Below are 19,168 nucleotides of genomic sequence, written 5' to 3' on the forward strand. Positions count from 1 at the left end.
TATTGGAATCTTGAGTTAAACCGTTATCATGCAGAATGGCTTCCTAATTTGTAAACTGTTTAGATAGTTCCAAAAGAATTTTTGTAGGTTTCTCCCAAGGAAAACAAGTGGTAAGGCAACTAGATCTTATTTTAGAATTATTATTTCTCATATAAGCTGGTCATGTCAAGCCTTATTTTTTTAAGACTAAAAAAGGAGTCTATTCTGTACCTTTTTATTCTTTATATTTGCTTTTTTTTTTTTAATCCATAATTTGATATTTTACCCTCTTTGAGTGGCGGGAGTTCCGAAGGTCCCTGAAAAGTTGACTGATCTTTCTAAATTCAGATTTAGAATTGGAGTGTTCTAATGGGCTTCCCGGGTGGCTCAGAGGGTAAAGCATCTGCCCGCAATGCGGGAGACCTGGGTTTGATCCCTGGGTCGGGAAGATCCCCTGGAGAAGGAAAAGGCACCCCACTCCGATACTCTTGCCTGGAAAATCCCATGGACGGAGAAGCCTGGTAGGCTACAGTCCATGGGGTCGCAAAGAGTCGGACACGACTGAGCGACTTCACTTCACTTCAATGGAATACATTTCTTGCAGAAATACTGAGATGCTCATTTAAAATAATATTTTAAATTTCTTGTTGAATTTTTTTAATAGATGATAGTGTTGGTGAATTTTTTTTTGGTTTGTTTTCTTTTACTGTGTGGAGGTAATTAGATATTTCCTCTGTAACAAAATCTTGTTTTAGATAGGCAGTATTTACAACAAGGAAATAAAACCTGTTTACAAGATGAATCATACTGGTGTTCATTGGGCAATGTGATTTAGATGTTAGGCTTTGAATCACTTTATTTTTGAGGAAATTTTTATTGTCATTGCAGTGTTCATCGAGTTGAAGTTAGGTTCTAGTCTTTATTCCTTGACTAACAAGTGAACATAATCTTTGGCAAATCAATTAATCTCTCAACCTTTGCAAAATGAAAGGAGAGTTGATAAAGATACTCTCTAGCTGAGCTTCCAGCACTGGCATTCTGATGCACGTTTGTTTTCTGTAGTAACACAATGTTCAATCTTATAAAGTGCGTCACAGCACAGTTCCTTCGACGCTGCGGCCCCGTCTCTATTGGTCACGGCAGTCACTGTTTGATATGAAGCTTCCCGCCGCAAAACTTTGTGGTTTTATTGAACAATATAAGCCACTCCTGGTATTTCTGAAAGAAGAGGAGAAATAGTTGTTTTTTTTTTTTTAACATAATAAAGCCTTTGTATATATCCTAGCACCTTCTAGTTACAGCAGGAAAACAATTTTAAGTTCATTATCATCTTACTCCTCTAGAAAGTTTGAGTCCTTTAATGCAGGTAACTTGGTATTGTCTAATAGTTTTCCAGAGTTTTCCTACTTTTTGTTTTCTCTTCTCCCTGTGTAAAAGGGTCAGAGACTTTGATTTAACACGTGTGAGGTGAATTCAAATGACAGTAAAATTTTATGGTAGGCTGCTTTTGGAATATCAAATCCGTAAAATGTTGGAACATAATAGAAAGTGCTTTATAATGAATGTCATTTTAGAATTTTATTTTTTTCAAGATTCTACTCAACATGTCCCTTCAGAAACAAGTGAGGACCCCGAAGTTGAGGTGACTATTGAAGGTTAGTTATCTAAAAGCCTTGATTCCAAAAGTGTACTTCTGGTCATAAAAATTATTTGTCACATTCACATTGCCAAGTATGCATTTCATTCATTTTTAAAGGAAACTTGTGGGAAAAAAAAAAATGGAAGCATATATGTGTATGTGTGACTAAAGTAACCACATCCCACAGTACACCCAATGCTCTGGGAGTTTTAGACAGCAAAAGTAAGCTGTGAAGATGAGTGGTGGACCAGGCTATATACTGGTACTTTCTACCATTGGGAAACAGAATTTTTAAAAAGAGAAAACTATGACCAGACCGGGTGCACACAGAAATAGATTTATAACCTATTACTGAGCTGTGACATAGGAGACTTACTTAGTACTGGGACCCCGGTTGTCAACCTTAGTGAAGTGGAGGAGAAAGTATCAATAGTTCAATTTCTAAAGCGGGTTTTCCCCTTAAAATGCTAACATATAACGTGTCCTTCAAAACTTTTGAAGCAGCAGCTGTAAAAATATTCTAAACTAATGTATATGAAGTTGCTTCAGACCTAGTTTCTTCTTCGGAGATAGCGCATGAATTCAGATGAGCCAGTGTATCCTGCATTATTTAAAGATTCAGCTAATTATTAACAGGAGCATGCCTTATATTTCATAATTATTAAGTGTACTGATTTTTTTTCTTTTTTATCTCACATGACTCCTGTAAGTTTTTTTCTCCTCAAAGTGATTCTTTTCTAAAGCAAAAATGTTGTTAACCCCCGCCCTGCTCCAGTGTCCCTGTACTCAGCGGTAGATGTCACTTTATTGTGAGACCTAAAAATAAGCTAGATGTGTACACATACATTTAGTTTGGCAAAAATTCACAGGTGCTTTCAGTGTACAGCTTTATAATGAGCAAGTGAAATACACATATATCACATTTCCCATAGTGTTTTTCTCGTAACTTTACATCTTGGTACTTCACTATTTTGTTTAACTGCTGCATAACCTGTCTTGCTTTGCCATCTCTGTCTCTCCTTTTCTTCTTTGTTTATAATAGCCTGTCCTCTCCTGGTGTCCACTGGTTATCTATGGTGTTTGGCTATTTCAGACTAGTGAAAACGTTTGTCTTCATTGCTTCTAAATTATAAGCTGATCGGTAGCTTTCGCCCAGTATCAGAAATTTTCTCCTGTTTTGCATGTTAACATCTCAGTTAATTTAATATACATATTTTATCATTAGCATAATTTTACTAACCTAAAATTGCTTTGAATTGTTTCTAGTCTAGCATTTAATAATTTAATTTATTCATTTAGTCATTCATTCATTTATTCATTGGCCACACCAGGCAGCTTGTGGGATCTTAGTTCCCCAACCAGGGATTGAATCAGTGCCCCCCCACCCCCTGCAGAGGAAGTGTGAAGTCTTAACCCCTGGAATGTCAGGAAATAATAATTGACTTTAAATTAGAAGCTCAATTATGAGAAGAAAATCTAGATTATATAATATCTAGATATTACAAATTAAAATTATAAGTTAAAGTCTAGATATTATAAATACTCAGAACCTTTTCCTTCCTATAGAGATAAGAAAAGTAGATGATGATTAAAATGATGAGCATAGGAACTCTCCTGTTGGTCCAGTGGCTAAGACTGAGCACTCCCAATGCAGTAGACCTGAGTTGAATCCCAGATCAGGGAACTAGATCCCACATGCTGCAACTAAGATCTGGCACAGCCAAATAAATATTTTATAAAAGTATTAGCATAAACCTTTAAAATAGGACTAGTAACCACATTGATTTATCTTAAACCTTAAAACCCATAAAGGCTATATTAGAATTGCTTAGAAAATAAACACTTGGTTTTCATAGTGTAAACCTTTAAAGGGATGTCAAAATAATTAAGAAATCAATAGCTTACAAACCTGAAACGTGTGTCAGTCTTTTCAGTTTTCATTCTTTAAAGGGAATGATAAATCCCATTTCTTTTAAACTAAGACATAGTTCCAAAGTGTTGATTTATCATCCATATTTTCCAACTAGTAGAATTTTGCTGTTGAGGCTGCTGCTTTATGTTCAGAAGACCAGAGAAATACCAGGTCTGTGTAAAGTAATTACTTTTCCTAGTAACATTTTCCATGGAATGTGTGCTCACAAACTATATACCAACTCTAATTAAATTGCTAATTAATTGTTATCCATACATTATGGAAGGTAAATTTTAAGTCTGTGATATTAACAAGGAAGGTCAAATGAGAACTCACATCCACATCTTTTTGATAAGTATATTGTATTTTTTTTTTTTTTTCTAGAAAGACAAGTACATATGGTAGAAACTAGAAAAATATCCATGGTTAGAAAATTAAATTTTGATACATTCTAATATTAGAAAAATATATCATGCATTAAAATGGTAACTTTGAGACCTGAAGAAAGACCTCTAATGTAATACGCTTAGAAGCAGGGTGGCGGGGAGGAGCCTCCTTTCCCGAACAAGGCACCTTTAAAAGGAGAAGTGTACCTAGAGGACTATGTTAGTTTTCTTTAGGAAAATCCCTGTACTTGAAATAAGATAATCCTGCTTGCGTGGTGGTGACTTTCGTTTTCTCCTATTGTATATTCCTGCATTTCCCAAAAAGTTTATAGAAAAGAAAAAAGAAACTTAGTCTTCAAGTGAGTTTTGTAAGATTTTCCACATTAGCCTTGATATCTTTATTTGCCACTATGTGACTGTTATTAAGGGTCTAATTGAGACCGATGCAGACACATTATCCTGCAAGAAACAGTCCCCTGAGCTGAAATCTGCTCTTCCATTTGCTGTTGTTCAGTCTCTCAGTCGTGTCGGACTTTTCGCAGCCCCATGAACCACAGCATGCTAGGCTTCCCTTCCATTTGTGCTGATCCGTTTGTTACTGAAGTCAGTGGTGCACGTGTGGAAGAGAGTTAGAGTTATATGGCTGTGCATGCCTTGATTTCATGAACACCATGACTTCATTTTTGGGTAAAATCAGACTGTTGTCAGGTCTTTGGCTTAGGCGTGTGTTTGATAAGGGCAGAGAAAATCTTGCCTCAGAATTATTTGAAGTCTGGCTGTCATGAATGAGCTTAAGATGGGAAGTATTGTTCTTTAAAAGAGGTTTCCTTATATGCAGTTCACTTTCAAACATTTTCCGCAACTTGAGCCATTCACCCGTGTTTATTTGGCTGAGGCAAAGCCCCCTGATTATTATTATTTGTCTTCAGATTGCTTTTAAATAGATTAAAAGGGTTTCATGTCTTCCTGTTTTACAATTTTTTTAAATTTCATGTCTTCTTAAGTAAAACTCTTTGAAATTTAAAGTTTTCTTCGGTAAATAAATTACATAAATATTTACACATAGGAATGCAGTTCATAACACCGCATATTATATACATGGACCCCTCTTTGGATAACACTGCTTTAGGGTTTCGGTAGTTGGATTTCATCCTCTCATGGTATCCTTTTTTGTGTGTGAAATTTAGAAATTTTTGACTGTCGCACATAATTTTCAGGATTGTGCTATTCAGACGTTCATTTATCAGTCCACAAATATCAGACACCTTGTATGTACTGACGGCTGGAATAAGTGTTAAAGATTTTGGAATGAACAAGATAGGCAAGTCCATTGGAGGGTTTTGAACAGGGAAGTAATAAATTCTTTCTTTTTGAAGAAACAGGGCTACTGTAAAGACTGAGAGAGCAGATCATAATGGAAGCAAAGCGATTATAGTTACTCAGAGGGAGATACTTTAGAATTGCGTGGTGACAGTAGGAACAAGGAGTGATTGAATTGAGGGTATTTTGAAGATAGAGCAATTGTCTTGGTTGGTCGTTGTTTAGTTATTCTTATAAATGTTACTTGAGAGTTTGTAGAATCTATATAATTGGGTATGTTATCATTTGAATATTTTGTTTTTAATTTTATAGTTGCTAACAAATCACTTAGTTGACATCCAATTATTATATAAAAATTAGACTTTTGGAGGCGTTAGGACCTGGATCCATGGGTGAAAAATGCCATTTAATTAATTTGAAATGTGGAGGGTAATTAATAGCTCCAAATAATTTCAAGAGAAAGAGTACCTGATTTATTTTTATTTCATTTCTTTTAGTTTGAATAGGTGTCAGATTATTTGATAAAATTACCAATTTGATCATGTTGAAAATAAGTATCAGAAAAAAGAGTTTTTATATATTAATGCATTCATCAAGAATTAGATAAATTCAGTAACACATTTGAGCTCTGATTTCTGTGTTCTCTATGGGCATATCTGTAAGTAGTATGTTGCAAAAAGGAAAACCAGGTTTTTCTCGATAGAAATTTTGAATTGGGGACTATCTCTGCCCTTCTTTCATGGGGTGGGAGGCTTGTTTTTAGCATTGCAGCATAGCTAGGCCATATTCCTCACTCATTTGCAGCTTTTGCATGCTAAAATACCTTGAAATACATTTTATAAGCTTCTAGTTTTGAAGGTATAAACATTTTTAGTTTGGGCTTAAATTTGAAGCATCCAGAGATGCGTGGTTGTTTTTTTTTTACACAGAAGTGATTGTTTATAATGTGGAAGCGCCATGATAATTAGAAAACAGTGCTCCCTGCTGAACTGATTGTTAGAGGCAGACTGATTTCTGCGACAAAGAAATAATTTTAATCCTTTGTGAAATGGACTGTGAGGTCAAGAGTAACGTTTCCTCATACTTTCCCAGAATCAGTTTTTTGCTGTAGTAGTGGAGAAAAAAAATAGGTGTGTTTGAGTTCATAGCTTTTCTTGACATAATTCCATATTTCATATAAATTAAAGCACTCTTTATGTTTATGTAGTAAGTATATGAAATGGGTTAGTCTTTTAATAGAATTTATGTTGTGGTGTTTTATTATCACAAATAACTTCATCTGTTCACATTTAATAGATTGACTTCATTATTGTCTCGAGAGAAATATGATAAATGCTTTTTAATGTTTTATAGTCTTTGTTAAATCATTTGTTAACTTGTTAAAAAATACTAGATTTATCTTTTTTCTAGTTATGGTCAAGGAGGTTATTTTTATAAAATATATTTAGACTATTAAATCCTTTTGTATTAAAGTAAGTTAATCTGATTGAAGAAATGTGGTTTTTGGACACTAAAGAAAAGCAAAGCTCTCTTGCCCTTTCCCCTTCACCTCAGTGTCAAATTTTTCAGATTACAGTTGGGATGAATTTTGTTACCATCATAAGCTATATTTTCTTTTTTATTTTATATTCTTTCAGTTTTCATTTTATCTAATTTAATTAATAATCATTTAAAATTTCAATTTATAGAAATATTTAGGCTATATTAGCCTGTAAGGAAAATAGTTTTTGTTTTAAATATCATTGCTTAATGTTCATAAAGAAATACACTGAACAGTTAAAATGCTTGGACAATATTCATAGGTCAGATAAGTATATTTCACTTTATCCTTTGCAAACTAGCCTAAAAATATTCTTTGGCTTCTAAAAATCTCTTTGAAAATTGGAAAAGAAGGATTTTGTCTGTCTGTCTTCAGAAACCAAACATTAGAGATACCTAATATGTTTTCCAAAATACATCTACATAGGGCATTAAATAATTAGGTTCAAACCTATTAGGGAATGTTTTGACTATTTTTAATCCTTGTACTAACTTATGAGCCCAGAATTCTTCATAGTCAAGTTTTTATTTTACTGGTAGTTCGTCATTTTAAAATTGTTCTTTACTACAGATTTTTTTTTTTCTGGTTTTGAACGTGCTTTCCTACAGTGGAATTGAATACTGAAAGGTTTTATAGTGTCGTACGTTGTTTATATGAAAACTTTTGTCTGAAGTAGTATCCGTTAGAGTAGTACTTTTATATTTACCAGCGTGTGCTGTGCTTAGTTGCTCAGTTGTGTCCAACTCTCTGTGACCCCATGGACTGTAGCCTACAGGCTCCTCCATCCTTGAGATTTTTCAGGAAAGAATACTGGAGTGGGTTGCCATTTCCTTTTCCAGATTTACTAGCATGTAAATAAGTCCTAATATGACTTTATCTGGCCCCAGTGACTCAACACCTTTTTCTCCTGTTGGTTTGAATGGTCAGTAAATGATTTCAGGTTTTTAGAAATCTGTTGACATTTTCTTTGGCCCTCCATATCTCCAAGCTTTAACCAACTATGGATGAAGAGTATTGGGGAACAATCTTTTTAGCAAGTTCTCAAAAGCAAAATTTGAATTAGCCATGTGCCAGGGAGCTATCTGTCCAGCACTGACATTGTCTTAGGTATTATAAGTAATGTAGAGATGATATGAAGTATAAGGGAGGATGTGCATAGGTTATATGTGAATAATATGCTAATTTTATAGTGACGTCAGCATCCGTGGATTTTGGTATCCACAGGGTTTGTGGCACCAGTCCCTATTAGCCTGTAAAGGAAGAACCCACAGTCAGTGAACAGGAGAATCAGTGTGCCCTGTCCTCTGATGCTATGAGAGGAATGACATTTAAGTATTTTAGGCTTACGCGTAGATTCCCTTGATTAATATACAGAGTATATAAAAGTCACCCATTGCTGTGCCAGGCAACATGGCGTATGATACTAAATTTAGATTTCATGTTATTCTTTGAGAGCTTATCTATTAGTTAATAGCTTAAAGAATTATATTCATGATCTCATAACATAGTTAAGTCTGTAACATTCTCTGATCCTGTTTGTTAGCTATAAAATGAGAATGAAAATTACCCTGAAAAGGGTGATTTATTGTATCTTATGGTATCTCTTTGTTACTGCTGTTTCCTTTAACTCAATAATTATTTTCTTCTTCATTCCACGTTTAAGTGTAGATTTCTTAAAATGATATTTTCAATAATTTACAGATGGTGTTTGAATAGAAATCTTAGTTGTGTGCCAACTGGTGTTTTCCAGGGATCAGAAGAATAAGACAGTGACAGCTTTTCTTATTTGACCCAATGTCCTTAATTCTAGCACCAGATATACTGAAGCATCATAGCAGAGTTGAGTTGTAGTCATAGCTGCAAAGAAAGCTTACTACAGATTTCTTGGGTGGTCTATGTTCTGTGCTTAAGTATATGATCTCCATACATAGGTATTGTATCGGATGAATCAACAATGCTTGTTTCACAAATAATGTAATCTTATTTCTTCTAGTTTTGTATATTGAAAGTTATCTGTACAGTTAGTTATCTAACCTCCTTTATGTGCTTGAATATTGTATAAGTTTAAATATTTTTCCATTCAAGCTACATATTCTTCCCCCTTTCTTACATATTTGTATGGTTTCCTTAGCTGTCTCCATTGAAACCTTTTTCATGAAAGACTTAAAATACACTATAATTCTTGACAGCCCTCTGAGAGGAGTTAGGAGAAAAGGAAATTTCTAATGACTTAATTCAAACTAATTTCAAGCAAATTGAAAAAAGAAGACAAAGGAAATTGAGGATGATTCACTTGATCAGCTCCCAGAAGAGTAGGAAAGCTGGAAATGTAACTGGAAGAAAATGATGCTGAAATGGCAATACAGAAATTAACAACTGACGTTCCAGTCATACTTAAACCCCCCACGTCTTTCAAGTGTTGAGATCTTTACAGGCAGTGGCTGTCGTTCGTTTTGCCTGTCCCTCCAGTGATGATGGTTTTCTTTTTCAAGATGATGACTATCCTCCACCTGCCAAGAGACCAAAGAGCAGTGAACCTCCCCAGCCACCCGTCACAGAACCTGCGAATGCCGGCAAACGGAAAGTGAGGGAGTTCAACTTCGGTAAGATCCCGGTTAAGTGTGGTATCTTCCGTTGTTAATTAGAACTGGTAAGCTTAAGGAAATTCACTGGTGATCCAGTAGGTAGGACCACTTTTACTGCCTGGGCCCAGGTTTATAGTCCTTGGTCAGGGGAACTAAGAGCCCACAAACCATGGTACAGCCACCAAAAAAAAGAAAAAGAATGGGCAGGCTTAAAAATCATTGTTACTGACTTAGTAATTCAGTTATCTGTCTGAGATTTAGACCACTTTTTAATTTCAGATATAATTTTTTTAAGATTGATTTTATTTTCTGGCTGTGGTGGGGCTTGGTTGCAGTGCACGGGCTTCTCTCGTTGCCTTGCACAAACTCTAGGGGTCTGGGCTTCAGTAGGTGTGGCTCACGGGGTCATTTGCCCTGCAGCATATGGGATCTTAGTTTCTGGATCAGGGATCAGGGCCACATCCCCTGCATTGGCAGGTGGATTCTCAACGAATAAGCCCCAGATACAATTTTGATATTAATTTTCCTTGCTTTGTGTAACTACTAGCCTCTGATCTAATCAAATCCCAATGGAGACAGTGTATTCATTTGAAGGGACTAAGTGAAATATTAGTGGAAAATTGGGTTTGTGATCCTTATTTTGAATAGACAGAACAGTTAGCGTATACATTTAAAAAAATAGCACTTTAATATATTTTAACTTGTCTTATAGTCATAATTACTGGGCTTCCTAGGTGGCCCTAGTGGTAAAGAATCCACCTGCCAATGCAGGAGACGCCAGTGATACGGATTCAGCCCCTGGTGGGGAAGATCTCCTGGCGAAGGAAATGGCTATCCACTCCAGTGTTCTTTTGTGGAAAATTCTACGGACAGAGGAGCCTGGTGGACTGTAGTCCATGGGGTCACAAAGAGTCAGACACGGCTGAGCGTGCATGCGGTGCACCACACCCATACTAAGTGTACATGTGTTTTTTCGCATGCTATTAGGAGTTACAACTATGCATAAACTCGTATTTCCATACAACTCCGACACGTGTTGGAAGGTTTCCTGCACAGTCTTGGTGACTCTCTCTCTCATTTTTGCCTCACTTTGTAGTGTTTAATTGTATGGGTCTTTTCTGCCCGCCTGCTTTACAGAATTTATGATTTTAAAAAGAAGTACTCAATAAGAAGGGTTTTGAAAATAAACTTTAAACACCCTAACTCCAATCTCTTATTGAACCAGTTATAAGTACCATAAAAAAAAAAAAATTCTTAGGAAAGCAGTAAAATTATATAGACTGTTTCAAATTAGGATATATTATGTAGAAAATAAGTCTTGAGATGTTGGGTCATGTTAAAGAGCATATTAGTGCCCCAAACAGGGATTTATTATTGAGTTTTAACTTTTTCTCTAAATTTTCAGAGAAGTGGAATGCTCGAATTACTGATCTGCGTAAACAAGTTGAAGAGTTGTTTGAAAGAAAGTATGGTAAGTCTTCAACTCAATAATTCTTGTGACAATTTGTTCTCGAGCTTTTTAACATTGGACTGTTCATCTAACATGAGCAAGTCCCATTCTACCAGTGTGGTGCCTGCCTTTTTTAATTTGTCCCTGAGAAGGCCCTGGATGGTGGCTATCCAAATCTTAGAAATTTTGTTTCTAGATTATAGCAAAGTTTTACAAAAGTTTCCTTTATTTAATTGTCAACTCATATTTCCTTTTAACTTTCAGCTTGCATATTTGAGAGTTTATTTATATATATTTGTTGTAGACTTTGATGCAAAGCATTTTAAAACTCTGGTGTCCAAGCCATCGTGTCATGTCACCTCTCAAAACTTCTCGCTGAGTTCAGTGAGAGGAAGGTGTTCTCTTAATCTGTTCTATTGTCACACCTAAGAACATTCTATGTACTTTGTAACACCCAACTGCATTTACATGTCCATTATTATTTAGACAAACTGACTCTTTGTAGTTTAATAAAAGTATCAGTGTCTGTTCATTATATTTGATGTGTAACACTTCCCATCCTTTTGGCTTTTTGCACCTGTTGTATTATTTTGCTCCTGGATACATAGTGAAGTTGAAAGTGAACCAGTGAAGTTGCTCAGTCATGTCCAACTCTGCCATCCCATGGACTGTAGCCTACCAGGCTCCTTCATCCATGGGATTTTCCAGACAAGAGTACTGGAGTGGGTTGCCATTTCCTTCTCCAGGGGATCTTCCTGACCCAGGGATTGAACCCAGGTCTCCTGCATTGCAGACAGACGCTTTACCATCTGAGCCACCAGGGAAGCCCTCTTGGATACATAGATCTTATAATTTCTACATTTCAGAGAAATGTTCTGCTTCAGTTATTTTACTGAAAAATCCTTTTTACAAAAGCATATTTTTAAAATATTGCTTCTTCATTATATGCTGTTTGTACTGGCTGATATTAACTGGTATATTTTTCTGGATTCATTTGTAGTTAAAATTTCAAAGGAAGGTCTGCCTCTATATTATTTCAAAATAATATATTGTTAATATATCCTTGCAGTTTGGGTTAAGTAAAGTACTGACATCTTTGGTGTTCTTTTCCTTTCAGTTCTTTTGTGCTATTTTTCTTTTGATGCCAAGATAATAAATGGAATTTTAAAATAGTTATAAAAATTACAGAGTAATATCTGTGTATTCGATTATTAGTCTTTTCTGCCATCTGTGCTGAATCTTTGTCACTTCATAATTTTTTCCTTTCTCTTTTTACCCTTAAAGCTCAAGCTATAAAAGCCAAAGGTCCTGTGACGATCCCGTACCCTCTTTTCCAGTCCCACGTGGAAGATCTTTATGTAGAAGGACTTCCAGAAGGAATCCCCTTTAGAAGGCCATCAACTTACGGAATCCCTCGCCTTGAGAGGATATTACTTGCAAAGGAAAGGATTCGTTTTGTGATTAAGAAGTAAGACTCTTAAACTTTTTCTTTGACCTTGATTATTGCATCTTTTTATATTGTTGACAAATATTCACTAGCCACTGAAGTGAAGTGAAGTTGCTCAGTCGTGTCCGACTCTTTGCGACTCCATGGACTGTAGCCTGCCAGGCTCCTCTGTCCATGGGATTTTCCAGGCAAGAATACTGGAGTGGGTTGCCATTTCCTTCTCCAGCGGATCTTCCCAACCCAGGGATCAAACCCAGGTCTCCCGCATTGTAGGCAGACACTTTTACCGTCTGAGCCACCAGGGAAGTCTACTAGCCACTAGGGGCTATATTTAAAGTAAGTTGTTGTTTTATTTTCTGCTTTTCAGTGTGTCTGTGTGAGTTTTGACAGAGTTGGCTTTTGGAATATGAACACCTGTCCAAACCTGACTCATACACAACCAGTACTTTCTTTTCCAGTTTTTTGCTAAGTATACTAAAGAAAACACTGAAGTATGACTGTCTTACTTTTTAGGTCTGAATTTTAAAAAACGTATGTGGAAATAAAGTAGGTTGTAAAAATAAACAATAGAAGAATGAAAAGAAAGAAAATAGCTGAATGCTATAAGTTCTTCAGTACTGACATAAGGGTTGTAGCAAGAAGGTTTTTTTTTTTTTTTTAAGTACGTGTATCATTTGGAAGTGTATCTGCTTCCATTTAAAAATGGCAACCACATAACACATTTCCATATTTTCTACCAACTAAAATTTTATTAATATTACAATAAAAGTTTTAAATAGCTATCAGGACATTTATCAATATATTCAGCAAATGTAGATGTATGGAAACTTTCTCTTAGCTACATGAAGCAAGTATTAGATGCATTTGTAAATGGGAACAACTGGAGACTAATTGTCTCTGGAAATTATTAAATATAATTGCTGAACTAGAATTTTCAATGAAAAGTCTAGAAGATTTGTTAGTATTATAAATTATAAAGATGATTATGTACATGAGACATGAGAAAGACTAGTGAGTCCTTATCTAGTGACATCTGTTTGTTGTTGCATCGCTAAGTCATGTCCGACTTTTTGTGACCCCGTGGGCTACAGCTCACCACGTTTCCCTGTCCACTATTGATCTGGAGTTTGCTCAAATGCATGTGACATCTGACTTAATGTGAAAAGAGAAGGAAAGTGTCAAAAACGCATAGCATTTATTTTCCAAGCCTAAAAAAACATGTGGGGCAGGATAAATGAGAAGAAAACAAAGATATATGCCTAGTCACATTTCATAAAGTTTCAGTGCCCTAAGGATAAAGGCAGAAGGTACTAGGTTCCAGAGAACAAAACCATGTCACAATAAGGAATGAAAATTACACTGATGTCATATCCTTGGTTTGAGAGGTAACAGATATAACACTGTTAAGTCATTCTTTCCAAGTTCTATGTGAAAATGAGTTGAACCTTCAGTTCTGTAGCCAGACAAACAGAGATTCCAGCATAAAAGAGGTTGGGTAGCAGTTGGGATGTCTCCAGCAGTAAATAACAGAAACCCTCCTTCAGGTTGGACTGATATTGTCAGTAAGCTTCTTATCTCACCTAGCTGGGAGATTGGAGGATTAGAACAGTGAGGCTCTGCTTCTGCTTCTCTCTAGATTCTTCCTCCTTACGCTGATAGCTTCCTTAGACTAGTTCTGAGTCTGGATGCAGCAGTTCCAGGAATTGCAGCCAGATGCATCTCCTGAGGAGAGGTGCTAGCTGCCTGTGAGAGCAGGAAAACCCAACTTCTCTTTGGTTCAGTTTGTGTCAAATGCTTATTCCTCAGTCAGGCGCAGGCCTGGGAACAAGAACACCGTGATGGATTTATTCTGTAGTCCTCACTTTTCAGCGGGGGTGGGGAGAGGTTCACGTATATACGTGACTTTGATTTTTAAGTTCTAATATGGATGTCTTTTTGAGTTATGCGCATATTATAACTGATTTAATTTTTTCCTGACTTTGGGCTATAAATAGTAAGGTCAGAACAGCAGCAGGATAGTCATTTGCAGAAATGTTGATATTCTTTATTCTGGCTGGGAAAATGGAGACATTAACAAACACCTTGACCAAAGAGTACAACCAAGCAGACGTTCTTCTGCATTGGTATTAAATAAGGGAACAACAGAATTTAACGAAGGATGAAAAACACTGGAGACCCCTCAGTTAATAGGTGAGCCATCCTCTACAGAGAAGCTTGTTATTAACAGATACTCTACTTTCAAACAAATGATAGTTTAAAGATTTTGGCCTCCATTTTTCCATGATCAATCAAGTGCTGTCAAGTGTAACTCTGCTCACACGGGACCATGTGGTAGGCAGCCACGCAGAACAGCAGCATTGGCATCACTTGAGAGCTTTGAAGACACCGAATCTCAGATCCTACCTAGACCTTCTGGATCCAGCCTGTCTGTGCTGCGGGCCCCCGGTGATTCCAGTGCTTATTAAAATTGGAGGCTCCTGGGTGTGGGGAACATGCTCTGAAGGACGAATGGTGATACCGGCAGTCCAGCACCATGTGTCCAGTAGAGCCCAGCAGTTTACCTGATTGTCCACGCCTTTTTTTTCCTTTTGTTAAACAGATGAGGGACTATGGCAATGAGAAGGAGGAAGTAAATATTTCATAGTCTCTCATGAAACTGAGTGGTAAACAAAAAGGGCTTATTGTAAAACCCTGACACTAGTCCTGGGCAGGAATCGTAAACAGCCTTCCCCCCCGCCACACACACACACACACACACACACACACACACACACACACACACACACTCTGAGATACTAAGAAGCATATAGTTTTCAAAACTCTCATACTGTCATTTTCTTACAGTGCTTCATTTTTAATTTGTTAGAAGTTTCAATTTTTTTTAATAACTAAGGAAAATATGCAGATTAGTTTGTAGATTTTGCTTGTTGCTAATATTAAAGCAGATAAAACTATATATTTGGTGTTTAAATCTTTGTACAAGTTCATCATAAGGTACTCATGCCTTGCACATTCTGTTCAAGTCCTTTTGATATCCTCATTTATTGGAAGCCATCTTCCACGTTTGGAAAATACTTAGTAACCCTTTCCCCAAATGTTAAATGTGATTAGTCTTGATACACATATACTATTTGTTTATTGAAAGGGGTGATTCTATACTTCAGCAAATGTTTTATTTCACAGCTCCTCCATTACCTTAATCCTGTATTAGTTTTCAGCATTTCTGAGATTACAGTTAATACATTGTCATGCTTCTCTGTGATCCCACTCTCCTGCCCCTGCTCTGTTACTTGAGGATATTACAATAAAATAGTGATACATAAGTCAGATTGTGCAAATTCGTTGGAGTGTTTATGTATTTGGGAAAATTTTTAAAGCATGTGTATTCTGAAATATATTTAGTTCAGTTAGTTTTGAAATTTGTTTAGGATTTTTATAACTAGATTATAGGTAAGTTAAAGTAAGGTTATCCTGAATGTAAAGTGAAATTGAAGAATCTCATTTAAAATTTTGTAGTTTGATTCTTTTGGTGTTCTGCTTTTGTAAAATACCTTTGATTTACCAAGTTAACTGTTTTTTGTGTGTGTGTTTGAGGACATATGTTCCATGAAGACCATTATGAAACAACGTGCAGTTACCAAGTTGTCTTAAATATCTTAGGATTTAATTATGCTCAGGAGTCCAGGCTATCTTTTGAAAACTGGCCTTGAAAACTGAATTACTATATAAGTGCTAGCAGTTACTACTTGTGCTGAATATTGATGGGGTAAATATTTAGTAATTTTTCTCACCTTTCAGGCATGAACTTTTGAATTCAACACGTGAAGACTTACAGCTTGATAAACCAGCTTCAGGAGGTAGGTCTTCAGTCTTATGTCAAATTGTATGTTAAATCAGAACATGATATACAAGGAATATTGTTCTAGATTCTCGAGAATAATAATCTGCTTTTCTTCTCAATAACTCATTATAAATAAATGTAAACATCACATTTTTGGGTAGACTATAAAAGGACAATGTCTGTTCTCCATTGAAATGAAAAATTTATCTGGCATAATGTGTTCAACAGTTTATTATGCTGGTCTAGATAATCAGTTGAATGATCATTGATCCTGATACCCACAACGTAAAGACTTAGCACAGAAAGCCATGAGCATCATCACTTGTTGGGTAAATGTGTTTTGAAGGAAATATAGTCATGATTTGCTCCCTTATTGCTTTTGCTCTGTAGTGGAGGACTTTGGATAGGGACATAAAATGACAATTTTATCACTTACAGTTGGTATAATAAAAGGATTGCCAGCATTATCATAGCCCCAAATGTAACAAGACTGCCTGCTAGCTGTTCTTTAGTAAAATGGATTCTCTTTTTAGCTTTAATGATGACATGTTATAGTACCATGTAATATTACTATTAAATTATAAATTTTCATTTTGTCATTGTTTTGTGAGTTTTTATACTTTTCATTCAGTGTCAGCACTGTTTTAATAAACACATTATGAAATCTTGGAAATAATTTTAGAACAGGAAAACAATACTGCCTACTTAATAATTTATTTCATGATATTTAGTAGTTTTATTAATGTCATCAAACTAAAGAATTTGTGTATGTTACTCTTACAGTTAAGGAAGAGTGGTATGCCAGAATCACTAAGTTACGAAAGATGGTAGATCAGCTTTTCTGTAAAAAATTTGGTAAGTTAATTTCCTCCCTAGCTAAAGTATTAACAGAATAATTTTTCCAAATTTTGCTTTTTAAGAAAGTAGATACCATGGATGGCTCATCTCCAGCTCTCTTTTATTGTTTGCTTTTTGAACATACATTGTGAAAAGTTTTAAACCTGTGTGGAAGGGGAGAGAACATTGTGTTGAACCCCCATGTCCTCTGGACTAAATTATTGATACTACGGACAGGCTTTTCGGCACGGAGCGGCTCGCAGACAGGGCGCCCCTGTAGCAGTGTGCCCGGGGAGTGTGGAGGCCGCCAGAGGCGCCCTGTCCTGGAGGCAGGCAGTGTCTGCGGTGCTTGCTGTGCTTCGTATCCCCAAACAGTTACAGCCCTTAGCTTTGGTTTATCGTTGCGGCGGCTTTTGTTTCTTTCTTTCTTAAGCATTTTCAACTATTCTTGTGGAGAGTTTCAGATGTTACTGACACTGCATTTCTTTCTACTTCACTGGCTGTCCTCTTCATTCCCTCCTCAGCTCTTGCCTTAAGTTCAGTCTTTACATTTTGGACGCTACTCCACAGCTCAGTCCTGAGCCCTCTGGCTGTGCTTTCTCCACAGTTAGTCTCACTCTGTCTACCTTAAAAATGGTGTATCGTCTGTATTGAATAGTGACTTTCACATTCAAGTTTCTAGCCCTGAAAACTCTTAACACTGGACCTGTGTATTCACCCAGCTGGCTGGCAGCTCCTCCGACTCCATGCATCCCAAGTCGAGTCCTTGACGCCCCCTGCAGCCCGTCCCTTTCCCCATCCTCCCAGCGCCAGCAGCCTCCCCCGGGCGTCCAGGCCAACCCCCTGCAGTCACGCGTGATTTCTTCATTTCCACCAGGCCCCCTGCTGACTCGACACGGACAACACAGTGCAGATCGGTGTCTTTCTCTTCCTCACTGCTGTCTCCCTGTAGTCAAAGCCGTGCCCCAAAGCAGCCGGCTTTCACTCTCACTGAGCTCCACTTACAGTGGAGCTTGTCGCTGCTTGTGCTCTGTGACTTCCCTCTGCTGTGAGTGAGTCCCGCAGTGCCCGATCCCGGCCAGCCCGCCCTCCTGCTCGCTCACTTGGGTGGTAGCTGTAAGGGCCTCCTGCTGCCCTTTACTTTGTCAGGGCACGCCCTCCTTGGGCCGCTGCCCTGTCAGCGCTCTTGTTTCTGGAGTGCTCTTCCCGCAGATGTGTGGTGCCTGCCCTTCATCTCAGTGTCTTTGGAGAGGTCTTCACCAGGTGCTCATCTGACGTAAACCACGAAGCACACCCTATGTCATCACGCTTTAATTTTTCTTAAAGGACTGATGGCTGCCTTTTTCCTTCCCCTGTAATACAATTTGTACAACAGCCCACATCTCGTGTGTCTTGACTGTTTGTAGAACAGTGCTTGGTGCCTGAGCAGATAGATGATCAACAAATACTGAGTGGACCAATGTCATTAAAAACTAATGAGAAATTACTGAACCTTTCAGTCATACAGTGTACTTGGGGCCTCACTGAATTATAACACTGCAAAGATCAAAGGAAGCCCAGAAGTGCCACAGAGAATCACGAGGACACAGGGCTTTTCTCAGTTTTGTGAAAGAAACCATGTGAGTTTTACCACAAAAAGTTGAAGTCTCCTGGGTGCAGATTCTTGCTCCTCCCCTGGTTTCCAAGAGTGGCGTATGGCTCTGGCTTCTACAGACCCAGGAAACCAGCTTTTAGGTGCACTTCAAGTGGCAACTACAAACTTAGTCCGTTTAATTGTTTGCTGTTTTCAGAATCCGTGTACTTCAGTTTTACTTACATGGTTTAGCTCCCTGAGACTCTTAATGCCTTGAGGAAAAGTCAGGATTTAAGTTTTCCCCCCTCATTATCCTTGATTGCCCTTAAGCTACTTGGGTAGCTTAATGAAAATTTACCTCTGTGTGCATCTGGTCAGAAATCAGCTAAGGAACAATGAAGAATCTATGCTTTAAAAATCACTATATTTCCAAGTCATTTAGTGAAAGAAGATTGCGAACGTTATCATTAGAGATGCCACCATGGTATTGTCCTAATTCATAACTAGTTGGCATAGATAACGGGCATCTACATGAACAGGCTTAAACTTTAGCCTCTAGGACGTTTAGTTCTAGAAATCGAACCTGGTCTGTAAGAAACAGCCAATCCTAGTAGATCATTGGTGCTTGCTAGTAAGCTGACTTTTCCCTCATGGAAGAA

At 37.2% G+C, this 19,168-nt stretch overlaps 1 protein-coding gene across 8 annotated transcripts in view; it reads left to right on the forward strand.

Moving 5' to 3' along the window:
• The window catches only part of GTF2I (general transcription factor IIi), an 81,913-nt gene that overhangs the window by 42,701 nt on the left and 20,044 nt on the right, over positions 1–19,168 (forward strand). For 5 of the 8 annotated variants that reach the window (XM_025274665.2, XM_044935991.1, XM_044935992.1 and 2 more), the window contains 6 exons: positions 1,572–1,634; positions 9,269–9,379; positions 10,767–10,832; positions 12,096–12,279; positions 16,057–16,115; positions 16,883–16,954. In XM_025274665.2, the coding sequence (XP_025130450.2) occupies positions 1,572–1,634; positions 9,269–9,379; positions 10,767–10,832; positions 12,096–12,279; positions 16,057–16,115; positions 16,883–16,954 (555 nt within the window). The remainder of the gene's footprint in view (positions 1–1,571; positions 1,635–9,268; positions 9,380–10,766; positions 10,833–12,095; positions 12,280–16,056; positions 16,116–16,882; positions 16,955–19,168) is intronic. The other 3 variants (XM_044935995.1, XM_044935996.1, XM_044935998.1) reach the window with 1 other exon arrangement.

The sequence above is a fragment of the Bubalus bubalis genome, chromosome 24 (genome assembly GCF_019923935.1).
Source record: "Bubalus bubalis isolate 160015118507 breed Murrah chromosome 24, NDDB_SH_1, whole genome shotgun sequence".
Lineage (NCBI taxonomy): Eukaryota > Metazoa > Chordata > Mammalia > Artiodactyla > Bovidae > Bubalus > Bubalus bubalis.